General features: G+C 47.2%; 1 protein-coding gene across 13 annotated transcripts in view; it reads left to right on the top strand.

The window, feature by feature from the left end:
- The window catches only part of FAM178B (family with sequence similarity 178 member B), a 109,467-nt gene that overhangs the window by 15,444 nt on the left and 78,319 nt on the right, over nucleotides 1-15,704 (top strand). For 7 of the 13 annotated variants that reach the window (XM_032351959.1, XM_032351956.1, XM_032351953.1 and 4 more), the window contains exons 2-7: nucleotides 4,304-4,456; nucleotides 6,080-6,144; nucleotides 6,345-6,778; nucleotides 8,065-8,126; nucleotides 9,845-9,952; nucleotides 14,329-14,481. In XM_032351959.1, the coding sequence (XP_032207850.1) occupies nucleotides 4,304-4,456; nucleotides 6,080-6,144; nucleotides 6,345-6,778; nucleotides 8,065-8,126; nucleotides 9,845-9,952; nucleotides 14,329-14,481 (975 nt within the window). Of the gene's footprint in view, nucleotides 1-4,303; nucleotides 4,457-6,074; nucleotides 6,145-6,167; nucleotides 6,307-6,344; nucleotides 6,779-8,064; nucleotides 8,127-9,844; nucleotides 9,953-14,328; nucleotides 14,482-15,704 lie in introns of those variants that run through there. The other 6 variants (XM_032351954.1, XM_032351960.1, XM_032351955.1 and 3 more) reach the window with 6 other exon arrangements.

The raw sequence follows: 15,704 nt of genomic DNA, 5'->3' as shown, positions 1-15,704 counted from the left end.
TTTATTTATTTATTTGACACAGAGAGAGAGATCACAAGTAGGCAGAGAGGCAGGCAGAGAGAAAGGGGGAAGCAGGCTCCCTGCTGAGCAGAGAGCCCAATGTGGGGCTCGATCCCAGGACCCTAAGACCATGACCTGAGCCGAAGGCAGAGTCACCCAGGTGCTCCCACTGAGGGCCCACTGAGCCACCCAGGCGCACCTCCCCCCCACCTTTATTATTTCCCTCCTTCTGCAGACTTTGAGTTTGCTTTGCTTTTTCTTTTCCTTACAGTGTAAAGTTAGGTTACTGCTTTAATGTCTTTCTTAACATAGGCTCAATAAAACAACATTTTATGGCTATACCACATTTTTTTAAAGATTTTATTTATTTATTTGATGGAGAGAGACTCAGTGAGAGAGGGAACACAAGCAGCGGGAGTGGGAGCTATGCGGGGGTAGATCCCAGGACCCTGGGATCATGACCTGAGCTTAAGGCAGACACTTAACGACTGAGCCACCCAGGCGTCCCAACCACATTTTATTTATCCACTCAGTGGTTGATGGACATTTGAGAGCTATGAGTTTTTCTGGGAGAACTGCTTTCATTGTATCCTTTACATTTTGGTATGTTGTTTGTTTGCACTTAAGTATTTTTTAATTTCTCTTATGATTTCTTCCTTGATCTATTGGTTGTTTAAGATTTTGTTGTCTTATTTCTACATATTCGTGAAATTCCCAGTTTTCTTTTTTTTTAATGTCTAGTTTCTTTTTTTTTTTTTTTTTAAGATTTTATTTATTTGTCAGAGAGAGAGAGAGAGAGAGCGCAAGCACAGGCAGAGAGAGTGGCAGGCAGAGTCAGAGGGAGAAGCAGGCTCCCTCCGGAGCAAGGAGCCCAATGTGGGACTCGATCCCAGGACGCTGGGATCATGACCTGAGCCGAAGGCAGCTGCTTAACCAACTGAGCCACCCAGGCGTCCCTAATGTCTAGTTTCTATTGTGACCAGGAAAGATACCCTTATAAGGGATATGATATGTCTACCCTTATGCTAATACCACACTGTTTTGATTACTATGCATTTGTAGTAGGTTTAGAAATCAGGAAGTTTGAGTCTCCCAACTTTATTTTTCCTTTTAAAAATTGTTTCAAGGTTGTCTGTAATTTTGTATGCATGAGACTTGTTTTGCAGCCTAACATATGATCTATCCTGAAGAAAATTCCATGTTACTCACAAAGAATGTATACACTGCTGTTACAGAGTGAAGAGTTCTGTAGATGCCTGTTATGTCTAGTTGGTTCATGGTGGTGTAGAAGTCTTTTGTTTTCTTTTGATCGTCTGTCTGTTTACATTATTGAAAGTAGGATAATGAATTCTTCAACTATCAGTTTATAACAGTTTCACCCTTCAACCCTGCCGAAGCTCTCTTTTTTTGTGCATGTATGTTTATAATCATTATGTCTTCTTTGTGAATGAGTCTTACATCAATATATCATGGTTTTCTTTGTCCTTTTGTAATTTCTTTTTTTTAATATTTCATTTATTTATTTGACAGAGATCACAAGTAGGCAGAGAAGCAGGCAGAGGGGGAGGGGGAAGCAGGACCCCTGCTGAGCAGAGAGTTGGATTTGGGGCTCAATCCCAGGACCCTGGGATCACGACCCTAGCCGAAAGCAGAGGCTTAACCCACTGAGCCACCCAGGCACCCTGTTTGTTTGTTTTTTTGGGCTACTGTACCATTTTGATTCCTTCTTCATTTCCTTTTCTGTATATTTGCTGGTTATTTTATTAGTGGTTATCCTGCAGATTATAATTTATAATTTAAATTTTACAAACTAGCTTGAATTAGCTTCATTTTAGCTTCAATAGTATACAAAAACTCTGCTCCTATACAATTCCATTCCCCCTTTATGTTTTTATTGTCACAAATTATATCTTTGAACATTAATTGTGTGTTCTCATTAACATAGATATATAATTTTCGTTTTATGCATTTGTCTTTTAAATCACATAGGGAAAAAAATCACATTTTAAATCATATAGGGAAAAAAGAGTTAGAAACCAAAAATATGGTAGTGCTTGCCTGTTTTATTTACCTATAAATTCTACATAGTTCACAGTCTAGTTCAGATTAATACCAATTTAATTTCAGTAAGATACAAAATTTTATACTTATATAGTGTGTGTGTATATATATATATATTTATATATATATATACTATATATACTTATATAGAACTTATAGTTCTATTCCGACCCCGTCCTTTGTGCCGTTGTTGTCATATGAATTATATCTTTAGACGTTGTGCACCCATCAAGACAGACTTGTAATTATTGCTTTATCCAGTTGTCTTTTAAATCAGGAGAAAAAGAGTTATAAGTAAAAACAATATTTAGGGGCACCTGGGTGCCTCAGTGGGTTAAGCCTCTGCCTTTGACTCAAGTCATGATCTCAGGGTCCGGGGATCGAGCCCCGCATGAGGCTCTCAGCTCAGCAGGGGTCCTGCTCCCCCTGCCCTGGCCTGCTTCTCTGCCTACTTGTGATCTCTCTCTGTCAAATAAATAAATAAAATATTTTTTTTAAATAGCTATCCTTTAAACACACAGACACACATTTATACCATCTTTTATGTATACCCAGGTAGTTACCTTTATCACTGTTCTTTTTGCTTTGTATGGATTCAAGTTACTCTCTAATATCCTTTCACTTCAGGCTAAAGAATTTAGTTTAGTATTTCTGGCAGAGCAGATTTGTTAGAAACAAATTTTCCCAGTCTTTGTTTATCTGGGAATACCTTATCTTCCCCTTTTTGGGAGGTTAGTTTGTGTGTGTGTGTGTGTGTCTTAATATTTTTTTATTTATTTGACAGACAGAAATCACAAGTAGGCAGAGAGGGAGGCAGAGAGAGGGGGGGAAGCAGGCTTTCCGCTGAGCAGAGAGCCCGATGTGGGGCTCGATCCCAGGACCCCGAGACCATGACCCAAGCCAAAGGCAGAGGCTTAACCCACTGAGCCATCCAGGCGCCCCTTGGGTGGTTAGTTTTATTGGATACAGACTTCTTGTTCCGTAGTCTTTGTGCATTTTCAATATTTCACCTCCCTGTCTGCTGAACTCCATGGTTGGTGAGAAATCACTGTTGATCTTATTGAGAACTCCCTTGTAGGTGATGAATCACTTCTCTTTCCCTACTTTTAAGATTCTCTCATTGGTTTTTAACAGTTGGATTGTGATGTATTTAGGTGTGAATCCCTTTAAGTTTAACCTACTTGGAGTTTTCTGAGCTTCTTGGAAGTGCAGTGTTCTTTCTGTCCCCCTCCACCCCCACTCTATCTCCATCTCTCAACTCCTGGAACTCCTACTGTGCATATGTTGATGTGCTTAATGGTGTCCCACTTGTTTCTGAGGCTCTGTTCATCTTATTCTTTTTTCATTCTGTGCCTCAGAATTGACCGTCTCAGTTAACCTCGGTAAAAGTTCACTGATTCTTCTGCTAACCTGCATCTCGTGTTGAAGACTTCTACTTAGTTTTTCATTTCAGTTTTTGTACTTTTCAAGTCCAGAAGTTCTGTCTGGCTCCTTTTTATAACTTTTTAAATCTTCATTGATAGTCTCTGTTTGGTGAGACTTCATTCTCTTCTGTTTTTTTTCAGTTCTTTGTTCACCATTTGCTTTGGTTCTTAGGCATATCTGAGACAGTTGATTTAAAGTTTTTATCTAGTTTTTGTCTAGTATAATAAGTCCAATGCCTGGGCTTCCTCAGGAACAGTTTCTTTCATTCTTTTTTTGTCTATGAATGGACTTTGTTGTTTCTTTGCATGCCTTGTAATTTTTGTTGAAAATTGTTCATTTTGGATATTATAATGCAGTAGCTCTGGAAATAGGATTACCCACCCCCCCATCTGACTTTGCTGTTGCTGGTTGTTGTGAGTTGTAGTTGATTGTTTAATGACATCTCTAAACTATTTTTATGAAGACATTATCATTTTGTTGGATGACATCGCTGAAATCACTGTTCCTTTAGCTTAGTGTTAACTAGTGAGTTGTTAGAAAATTCCTTAATGTCACCACCATCAGCAGAATAAAACTCTTCTGATCTTTGCAGATTGGTTCTGTGGTGTACTCCATCAAAGCTTAGGCAGACCTTAATGCAACTCAGCCTTGGCCATCCTTGACTTCTGGTTTATGTGGATTCTAATGATCAGCTTACTGTCTTCTCAGGTCTTTTCCTAAGCATGCTTTAGCCCTGGGTGTGCATAGGACCGTTTGGACTCTAGTTTATGTGGGAGCTTTTTAAAATCTTTTTTTCTCTGTGTATCGCCTTCCTCAGCCTCTTCCTTTACAGGCCCTTCAGACTCCCTGCTGCTTGCCTCACCCGTTATCCCTTGCCCCAGGTGGTTGTGGCTTGCCTTTCGATGCTTTCAACAAAGTGCCCAGGAGGCCGCTTCAGCCCTGGGAAAGTTCCAAGTGAGAGAAAACAGAGGTAAGATCCTGAGTTGACCCCCCCAGGGAGTCAGGATACAGGTCAAAACATACAACCACAGTTCTCTGAGAACGAAGTTTGTGTTACCCCCTCTGGCCCCAGGAAGCCAAACCAGGAACATAGCCTCCACAGCTGCCTCTTAACTGGGGGGTGGGGGACGTACACCGTCTAAGTTCAAATTCCAGAATACCGTTTTCCTGAAATTTAGTAACTTCTTTCTTCATTAAGCCTTTCCCTCCTTGTTTTTATTTTCTTGCTAAATTCCAGAATTCTCGAAGTGTTAATTCTGACAGCTTTTGTCAGCTTAATTATTGCTTTTGTGGAGCGACAGGTTTCTGGGATTCCTTACGCCCAGGTATGAACATTTTTGCAGTTATTTTTATACTGATAGAGTGCTCTCTAAAAAGAATAAGACCATTTTAGAGTACCAGCAGCAATGTATTTCCTTACAACCTTGTCAGCATTTATTATAAATTTTTAAATTTTGAATGATTTCATTGTGATCAAAGAACATTTCATAGGCATATTGATTTGAATGTCTTCCACTTTTGTGGGTTCCAAACCCTTGTTGGGTTAGTGTTTGTGTTTTTGGTAATTCGTTGTTTCCTAATGTCATTCAGATATTAACCTTTTGTGTACATTTCAGTTCATCTGATCCTGAGCCTGAAATGATGAGCGATGTCTGTGTGTGTCTGTGTTCCTTAGCTGTAGATGGACAGTTCCTAGGGAGAAAGCTTGTTGGGCCAGCCCTGGGTATCTTTAAATCATTCACTCGTTCAACAGAAATGCACCAAGTCCTACTGTGTGCTGTGTCTGTGCTGATTCTGGGAAAATGACAAGGACTAGAGAGCCCTGCCCTGCCCCTCGTGAGCAAACATTCTTTCATGGGGTGACACTGAGTAAGCAAGACATGCAGAATGTCATCTCAATACAACTTTTCTGTTGAGCTGTGCTAGTTTGCTTTTCTAAAAGTTTTTTTTTCCCCCCCAAAGATTTTATTTGTTTATTTGACAGAGAGAGAGAGATCACAAGTAGGCAGAGAGAGGAGGGAAGCAGGCTCCCCGCTGAGCAGAGAGCCCGACATGGGGCTCGATCCCAGGACCCTGAGATCATGACCTGAGCCGAAGGCAGAGGCTTAACCCACTGAGTCACCCAGACACCCCTCTAAAAGTTTTTTTTTAAAGTTCATGTCCAGGGTGCCTGGGTGGCTCAGTGGGATACACTGCCCTCGGCTCAGGTCATGATCTCAGGGTCCTGGGATCGAGCCCTGTGTCGGGCTTTCTGCTTGGCAGGGAGCCTGCTTCCCTTTCTCTCTCTCTGCCTGCTTGTGATCTCTCTCTCTCTCTGTCAAATAAATAAATAAAATCTTAAAAAAAAAAAAGTTGATGTCCATATACTTGCCTATCACACCCTTGAAATGAAAGGTCACTTGGAGCCCCTTTCACCCCAGCAACTTGATCTTCATGATGCATGTGCTTGGTCCTTAGGATAGAGCTGGAGGGGGATTTCCATCCTGGGCACCAGTGGGCCCAGGCCCTCTTCTGTAGGGAACTTAGAGCTTCCGAGCCTTTAGCTTCCTTCTGGAAGCTCACCTCACCTGACAGACAGTTCCTTCTAGGACAGGAAGTCCAGTGGTTTGCAGATGGCCAGGCCTGAGGAGACTCTGCCAGCCCTTCCTCAGGACGAAGGTAGGTGTCTCTCACATGTACAGGTAGAGCCGTTCTGAAGCTTGTGGCCATGAGGGAGTGGACAACCCATGGCTGAGGGATTCTGCTTGCATTCTGCCCACATCAATCCTGAGTTGCCTCCTCTCCTCACCCAGCATGGCACAGCGGCCAGGATGGTGGTGGGTAAGTGGGGATACCACAGTACTCCATCTTATTCATAGGCGGCCAGGAAGATGAAGGGACGCCCATCCTGTTGCCCAGCCTGAAGGGCAGCTGCTTCGACCATCCCCTGCACCAGGGGCTCCTCCATGCCACTCGGCGCTGCAGCAGTCCTACCTCAGCTCTAACGCCTAAGGTGTCAAAGAAGCCCAAGGTGCATGCAGCCAGGGACATGTTCCCCATTGACTGGAGCCCGCCACCTGTAGAGTTCCTGAACCTGAGGGTACCACTAGCAGGCAGAGAAACCCCAGGCCCGAGGTGGGTTGATGCAGTGGAGCCTCACGGCCTGAGGACATGGGCCCACCAGCTGCCTGACAAGTTAGAGCAGGAGCCCCAGGACTCGGACCCCCAGGGGAATCTGGCCTCACTGGAGGAGCCGTTCTGGAACATGGCAGGCCCGAGCCAAAAGGCTGAAGTGATGGACACCCACACCTTGGTAAGCTGGTGGACTCCCCTTGGTCTCCTCTCCTTGCCACTCCTCCTCAGTCAACCCCGCCACTCCCTTTTTGGCCATTCTTCCTTGGCCATACCCCAGCTGCCTTTCATTGGCCAGCTCCCTCTAACTATTCCTCATCAACTGCATACCCTCTCAACCTCTCCCCAGCCCTTGGACCTTTGTGACTGGGGTGCATCTCTCCCCATATTTCTGCTGCTAACCTCAGCTAACAGTTGGCTTGGGGTGGTGCCAAATTTGATGCCACTTTTGTATGGCATCAAGGCTTCTGTGCCTAAGGTTGAGGATATCCCCCTGGGGAAAGGGGGACCTTGGTGCCCCGGTCTAAGCTAGACCAGGCACAAAGACTCAGGCTGACTCTGGTACAGTGGATTGGAATGTCTAAATGGAAACTTTAATGATGAACTTTAACTTGGGTGGGAATAAACAGCTCTTGCTAGGTAGACTGGGAACAATTAGGGGCCCACGGATCCAGGAAATTTATTTTAAGAATAGGACTTAATTATTTGTTTTGCTTATTTTTTTCTTTTTAAATAGAGGTTACTCCTTCTTGTGGGAAACCTTTTTTTTTAAGACCTTATTTATTTGTCAGAGAGAGACAGAGCACAAGCAGGGGGAGCAGCAGGTGGAGGGAGAAGCAGGCTCCCCATTGAGCAAGGAGCCCAACTGAATCCCAGGACCCTGGGATCATGACCTGAGCCAAAGGCAGACATTTAACCGACTGAGGCACCCAGGTGTCCCTGGTCTTAAATATTTCAAATAGCCCAAGACTGGCGATAATCCAAATGCCCACCACTAGGGAATTAATACATTATGTCCTAGTCCTACATTAGAGTACCCCAAAAAAAATTTTTTTAACTTCTTTAGTATTGATATGGAATGACCCTGAAGACATTCTATTAATTGAGCAGAGCAAAGGGTAGAATAGGTTTCATAGTTTGCTACCATATGCTTTATGGGGAGGGGGAAATCTGTGTTGTATTACTGTTTGTTTGTCTGTGGATAAAATGTCTCCAAAAGCACACAGAGGAGTGAACACCTGTGGTCACCTGTGGAAGGGACCTGGGTGGCTGGGGATGCTGGTGACGGGAGACATCTTACCGCATGCCTTTATGCTTCTCGAATTTTTAATCATGTAAAGGTATTGCTTATTCAGACACATAAACAAGATAAATAAAGGGCTTAATTGAGATTAACTGAGATTAATTTTATTCTTCTCCTGCCTTGTCTGTCTTTCTGTCCGCTATTCTCATGTTCCGCTGCTCCAGTTCACCTCTGGGGCCTCAGAGAGCTATGTCAATAGCTTAGACTACTTACTGCAGGAGAAGCGGTGAGTGTGGGAGGAGGTCCTTTGTGGGGTCTGCATTCTGTGGGGTGGGCATTGATTTCGGGGGATTGTTCTCTAAGACTCCTAGCACCTTCCCTTCAGGATCGAGCAGCCTACCACCCTTTTGAACAGCATGTCTCCAGGAGCCCAGAGTGCCATGTGTTCTCTGATCAATAATAAGCACATGGAATGGTAGTCAGGTTGAAGGGGGTCATCCCAAAGGCAGAGAACCCCAGACGAGCAGGTCATGAACCTTGGGTTGGTGTGGAGGGGAGATAGGGAGAGTCCCTTTCTCTCTCCTGCCCAATTCATGCCCATGTGGGGCCTCTTGGCTCCTGTTCAAGTGTTCCATGAGAGAGAAGGGGAAAAGGCATGTGGCTTTGACCAAGGAGTACAGCCTGAGTATCGCCACGCCGGTGATGCGGGCAGGTAAACTCATCAGGGCACCCGGCACTGGGAGATTCTTGTTCTGCTGGATCCCACACCAGGCACTGGGTATTTGGAGGAGATGGTGCGGCCCCACTCACCTGGACATTTATCCTAATGTTTCTAGTATTTCCCGTGCTGTGAGGTTGCTGTGGCGGGGCCTGGAATACTGGCACCTAGTTTAACCTGGGGGTCAGAAAGGGCTCCCCACAGTTATCCTTATCTTTGAACCTGGGAGAATTAGAAGATTGGTGGGGTGGGGGGACAGCATGGGTGACGACACATGTGAAGGTGGGTAGGACAGGTGTTCTGGTGGCTGACTAGAGCTGGAATTCCCAGTGCTGGGACCTGGGGGTTGGGGTCTGACAGCAGGCGGTGCAGCCAAGATGCAAACCGGGGCTGGGTCACAAGAGGCCTCATGAGCACAGGGTCGAGTTGGGAGAATTTTAAGTGGGTAGTGTTGTGTTTCCCACTGTGTTGCAGAGATCGCTTAGGCCACATTATGGAGAATGGATGGGAGGGAGAAGAGCAGCAGTATGGTGAATGGTGATGGGGTGGGGCCCTGGGACGAGGCCAGTGGGGCTTTGATGAGTCTGCTGACCTGGGTGGCTGGGACTCTGGAGCCTGTGTGGAAGAGAATTCAAACCTATACGTGTGGCTTCGGAGATGCCCAGGCACATTCAGCTGAAATCATTCAGTTGTCACTGGAGAGGAAGATTTCCAACTGCAGACAGTGACCTGGGCTGGAGGTGAAGTCTTTAAGAACTGAGGACTTTTTGGGCAACGCCAAGGCAGGCCCCTCGAGGGGCAGGGCAAGGGCTGGGGAGGCTCTCAGGCTGTTGAGGGGCCAAGGATCCAGAAGGCACAAGGTTGGACTCTGCCTGTTCAGGGATTTGATGTGGTTAGAGCAAGAGGGAGGTGAGGGAGTCAGGATTCCAGCAAGATGATGGTTGGCATGCAGGGCTGTGGTGAGGACTGGCCTCTGAGGCTGGAGACCGAAGGGTATGGCTGGAAAGGCAGGCCATGTGTGAGGGACTCTAGGAGCCATGAGCCTGGGGGCCTCCCCAGGTCAGTGTGGCCAGACCCTGGGAGGAGGAGAAGGGGCTAGGCACAGGCCTTGTTGTGTTAAAAAGTGGGCAAATACTAAACAAGGTACACAAAGGGAGGTTTGAAGTTGTGTAGTGAAAATCCCTATTCCTAGGCCTTGCCATGTTCATGGGGTCTGCAGCTCAGTGTCCAGGTCCCTTGACTGGGGACAGCACTGACCTCTGTTGTTGGCTCTCTGCTCCCTGCAGGGACCAGGCCCTGGAGCAGGAGCGAGAGCAGCTGCTTCTGCAGGACCGTCCCCAACTCAGCTTCCTGGATCTGGATGAAGATGATGTGCCTCTCACACCTGAGCACAGGTTGGGTATGGGCACGGGAGGGGCTAGGGCCTGGCCATTTTTCGGGGCGGAGGGGAGTCCCTGCTCCTGCCTCTCAAGGCAAAGGATTGAAGTGTTGACAGGCTTTCATTTTCAGACAGAGTTTCAGCCAGCAATTTGTATGTATTTGTAAGTTCTCAAGCTGCCTCCTTTTCTTAAAATGACATTCAAGAAAAGTCCTACATTCATTCTTTGATTACAGAAATATTGGATCACTTACTGTGTATCAGTGTCCAGTGTGGGCCTTTGAGGGCGCAAAGATAGGAAAACACAGCCTACTTGGCCCCAATTTTCCACCCAAATTTGTAGAACCGTGTCTCTTGGGGGAATAAATCTACAAAACCACAGTCTAAGATGAATCTGCCCTTAAAGGGGAGAATACGACTATGTGACATTTTTCATTTTCCCCCATCTGGGGAAAAGATGATGGCTTTTATCAGTGCTCTCACTGGGTGGGTGGGGAGGTATATGCCAGCCATGATCTAACTGGGCCACTGGCTCGAGGCAGGCAGTCTCATCCGCTCTGTAGTGTCTCAGAAATGCTGAGGGACCACAGCTGAATCCATCATGAGGGTCCCTGTTAGCCAATCCATGTATTCAGCTGGCCAGCCAGCTGGCCAGCCAGCAGACATCTGCTGAATCCAACTTTGTACCAGCCTCTGTTACAGACTCTGGGGATACAGCAAAAACAAAACCAGACAGAAAGCTCTATACTCCTGCATGAAGAGAGTTGATAAGTGTTCAGGAGAAAGGATAAAGTGGAGGGGGGATAGGAGGAGTACAGAAGGCCTATGAGACTATGCAGGAGGGTCAGGGAAGACCTTGAGAAGCAGGTGGCTGGCTTCTAGCAGGAAACTGTAAAGGAGGTGAGAAGTAGCTCTGGGACCCTATAGGGGAGCATAAGGGCAGCTGTGGAAGGGAGGGCTGGGGAGAGAAGGTCAGGGAAGCCAAGAGTGGGCTCGATGCCGGAGCTCTTCCTCCGTGTGAGCTGACTGCCACTGCTCCACAGGATCCTCTGCCGCCATGTTGAGGATAAACTGGGGAGCCTGGGGCAGGGCAGAAGAAAGGAGACAGGGGCAAATGAGCCATGGTAGTCATCCTGAGAAGTAAGAGGCTGGGAGTGAGGGTGGGTGGTGAGGAGTAGGCACAGTCTGGATATATTTTTAGGGTAGAACTGACAGGATTTGTTGATGAGCTGGATGGAAGGTATGGGAGAAAGGGGAATTAAAGAGACCCCCCAGGATTTGGGCCTGAGCAACTGGAAGGTGGGAGTTGTCTAATTAAACTAGAGAAGACTAAGGGACAAAGGCTGCACTGGGGGCACTTGTGAGGTCAAGAGTTCATTTGGGGGATCCCAGGGGCAAGACCAAATAGACTGTCTGGATCACCTCTTCTGGAGAGAGAGGCTCAGGAGTCACCACGTGACGTTTAAAGCTACGAACTGGATTAGATCACCTGGAAAGCAGGTATATAGAGACAACAGGGGTCCAAGGAGGCAAAGTAGACGTCATGGTGACCTTGACAAGAGCAGCTCTGGTGGATCACTGAGGGTGGCCCTGACTGGAACAGGCCCATAGGAGAACAGGAGGGGAGGTCGAAAGAGAAAAATGTGCAGAAGCTGAAGGGGGATTGGAGTCAGGTTAGATCTTTCTGTATATCTCCCTTTTCTCTCTTTTAATTGGGTCCTTCCTTGCTTCCTTCCCTCCCTCCGTCAGGAACCAAGTGTGCTGGGGGGGGTGGGTACTGCAGGGGATGAGGTCACCTCAGCCATGCGGCTTAGGGTAGATTGGTCAGCTTGCCCTGAATTGTCGGCCTGTCCAAGCTTCAATGTTTTTTCCTGTCAGCTTGAGTTAGGTTATTAAACATTGGTCTAAGCAGTGACAGGTCACGTTTTCTTGCACATTCTTAAGTTAGCATTCTTCTAATGAAGGAAATGTAGAGTCACAACCTACAGACTTCTTTGAAGCCTCCATCTTAGGACCCCCAGAGGGTTTATGTTGTTTTTGTTGCCCAGAGATGGTTGTGAACATCACCATGGCTGGCTGTTTGCTTTTTTCCCCCAAGTTTTTCTGATAATCATCTCTGGACTCAATCAGGGATCAGCAAACTCTCTGTATTTGTAAACAATAAATATTTTAGGCTTTGAGGGCTGTCCAGTCTCTGTGGCAACAACCTCTCAGCTCTGCTGTTATGACAGGGAAGCTCCAGTAGACAATTTACAAGTGAATAAATATGCTTATGTTGCAATATAACCTTGTTCACAGTAATGGGCAGGACGTGGCCACAGACTGTAGTTTGGTGACCCCCGGCCTTGGTTAGGAGGACCCCAGCCTCCTCACTGATACTTTCCACTGTGAACCTCTGTGGGTGTTCAGATTGGAACAGCCATCCCACAGAGGATGTGGGTCTGGAAAGGGTGAGGCTGCGGCTGGGGGCCAGCCACCATCTGCCAGAGCAGTTGTTCGTGACCAGGAGTCACACACCCGCTGTGGATGCCCACCGTAGAAGAGACCCCCAAGCACCCAGAGCCCAGCATCCCCTCATGCTCTAAGGATTGGCTTGCATCTTGAGTGGATGCCATCCTACGTTCTCTATTTCTTAAAGTTAAAAGACCTTATGTGTGCACTGAGGCAGGGGAGGGGGGAATTTTTCAGCCCTCACATCATCCTTTATCCTCACTTCAGGGCTGCACAGGAAGTTCCCAATTAGACATGGAAGAGTCATCTCAGAACTCTTAATAATGCATATACATTATATTTAGTGTCACAAAAGTCCCTTTGTATTATGGTTTGGGGGACCAGACTAAGACCCTCTTACAGATGAGCCCAATTCCTGTAAACTTTTAATAATTTGAAATTCTTCCTTAGTATAAGAGCAACAGAAGCCATAGAACCCCAAAAGCCGAAATGGCAAAGAGAGGAACAAAACAGAAAACTGTTCTCCTATTTGTGTGGTGGTTCACACAAGTTGCTTGCAAAAGTCTACAGGAGCAGAAGTCCCCTGTGTTTTCATGGCGTTTCCACACCCTGTGCCATTTAACCCTCCAAATAAGCTGGTGATGTGAGCCAGTGATGAACATCGGCCTCTTTCCTCAGGTCGGGGGCCAGAGGGAGGCAGATTTCATCCAGCCAGTGGTAGGCCGCCAGCTACACAGCTCAGCCTGCAGAGCCCGCTGCTTGTGTCCGAGACCCCAACAGAAGCCCTGAGCACAGTTCCCCATCCGAGTCCTACATCCCAGGGCCCAGGCTGGGAACAGGAGGGGATGGCATACTTGTGGCTTGTTTCATTTGGCTGTCAAAGGTGTGTTCTGTTTCTATTGAATCAAGCAGAACACAGTTGTATGAAGTAAGCAGGAAAAGTCTCCTTGCTGCTGCCCCCAAATCCTATTCCCTAGGGATGACTCAAGCTCATAGCTGGCCATGTCAGTTATGTGGTGGGTGTTGCCCGTGTCTAAGAATGTGTATGTGCCTATGTCTGTGTGTATAACTACACCACACACATGCAAACACACGTACACACTCCCTATTCTGAAACTTGCTGTTTTTACCCACCAGGGCACTGTGGCCAGTCCTTCATGAAGCAGAGATTTGCTGTGTTCGTAGGAACTGTATTAAATGCCTCCCTTTTCCCCACTCCCTCCTAACAATTTTTATCCCTCCCAATAGAGTTGGAATGTATCCCTTCTTCTCTCTGTTCCTTCCCTGTCTGTGGGACCCAGCTCTGATCTACTGATCAGATACACAAGGCAGGGCAAAGCCTGGGCATCCGGAGATCCCTGGGGAGTCCTCGTGATCACAAGAGCTCACAGACTGGTGCCCCAGTAGAAGCATCCCGGCTCCTTCCTTGTGTGGATGCCCTCCCTGACCCGGGCCACACCCGAAGCTTCTCTCCTCCGCCCCTGGCCGTGCCTGTGTAGGCAGTTTTGTGGTCAGCCCACTTGCCGAAGGCTGTTGTGGTGATTTGTTTACCCTTCCCCTAGGCATGCGATGGCTGCCCACGCCTGACTCATCCTTCAGCACCTGGCACCCACATATCGTGGGTGCCCAGTGAAAGTTTGAGCTGAACAAAGGGAATGGGCAGCACTGGGTCTGGGAGCAGGACTTCTGGCTCCTGGGCTAAAAAAGCCCAGAGTAAGGGGCTGGGATGCAGGACCAAGAGTGGGATGGGGAAGAGCTCCTGAGTCAGCATCTTGCAGGCTCCTCCTTTACCAGCAGGTGGCGCTGTCCTCCCCAGTCTTCTCCCCACCAGGCAACGGTCACTAAAGCAGAAGGCACCATCTGGCTTTCCCTGGCCTTCTTCTGGGCTGCAGACCAGGTGCAGGTGTTGACTCTCGCCTTTCCGGCTCCTTGCTTTGCCAGGATGCTGGTGGAGAAGTTCTCCGTGTCACCGCAGGTCATCCCGCTGGTGCACCCTGGGGAGATGGTGTTTCTACCCAGGCATCAGCCCCTGCCCTGCATCCTGGACCATTCACAGCTCAAGCCACGGAGCCACCTGGAAGAACGGTTCCTCAGGTAAATGTCAGCATGGGATGGCCAGGCCCTGTCCCTTCTGGAGCCCAAGGATAAGGGCTGGCCCCAGTGAGGAAACTCAAGGCTGTGCTTGAGTCAGGTGGGACATGTCAGTTTTCAGGATTATAGATGAAATAGTCTCACATGTCGACTTACCATATTTAATTTACTGATTTAGATGCACTTACTTTAAAAAGCCCTACATTGCAGCAAATATCAGGTCGCTTGTGTATTTATGTATTCATAGCGTCTTTTCCTCCCCCACACCCTGGGAGCATAGAACTCTAGTCAGACTCACCATACATGCCTCTGGGGTGATGTCTTTGCCGACACTGGAGCCACTTTCTGGGCCATCCAGCAGTTTTCCAGCACACATCATCGTCATTTCCATCTGCTCATTGGAGACAACACCCTTCCATCGATGTGTGATGCTAGCAGTGAAAAGTCCGTCCACAGCCCCAAGTGCACACTGTAACATTAGGACAGCTGCCCTGTCACACTCCTCCATGGAAGGAAATTTATGTTCGTTATCACACAGCCATGGGTTCTGTTGCTTTTTAAGGGGATTTTAAAAGCTTGACCACAGCCACATCCAGTACTTGCAGTTGGGAGTTCATCTATCTAAGAACAAGAGAGAAAGCCCACAGGACTCAGGGCAGCTATCCACTCGTGCTCCTGAGGCCGAACCCTGCTGGGCATTGGTTGCCAAAAGGGATGGGGAGGAGGCCACTGGGCCCACACCAGACGGAAGGGAGCCCAGAAGCTGAGCTGTCCGTGGTCTCTTGAAAGCAGGAGTCTTGTCTTTTCCAGCTCTTCAGGGTTTCCTTATGTCTGTTTCACTAATTCTAAAGCCATCTGATTGTCACGGGAAGTTTCAAGTATACATAGAATAGTGTAATGATTCCCCATACAGTCATCACTCAGCTTCGGCAATCAACTCTAAGGCGATCCTGTTCCGTCTCTACCTCTGCCCACTAACATTATCCCCTCAGGATTATTTTTAAGCAAATCCCAGGCACATATAATTGAATCTGTAAGTACTTCACTGTGTGTCTCTAAAAGATAGGGCTCTATCTTTAGATAGAACTTAAATGCCATTATTACACCTAAAAAATCCAAATCCTTCAGAGCACTGATATCAGTCGGCTTTCCTCAGCCATCTTCTAAATGTGTCTTATATGTTGTGCAATGAAGAGCTCAACAAGGCCCTAACGTCGCCATTGGTC

This window comes from Mustela erminea, chromosome 7, assembly GCF_009829155.1.
Source record: "Mustela erminea isolate mMusErm1 chromosome 7, mMusErm1.Pri, whole genome shotgun sequence".
Lineage (NCBI taxonomy): Eukaryota > Metazoa > Chordata > Mammalia > Carnivora > Mustelidae > Mustela > Mustela erminea.
The sequence above is the reverse complement of the archived record's forward strand: the minus strand, read 5'-3'. Positions and strand labels throughout refer to the sequence as shown.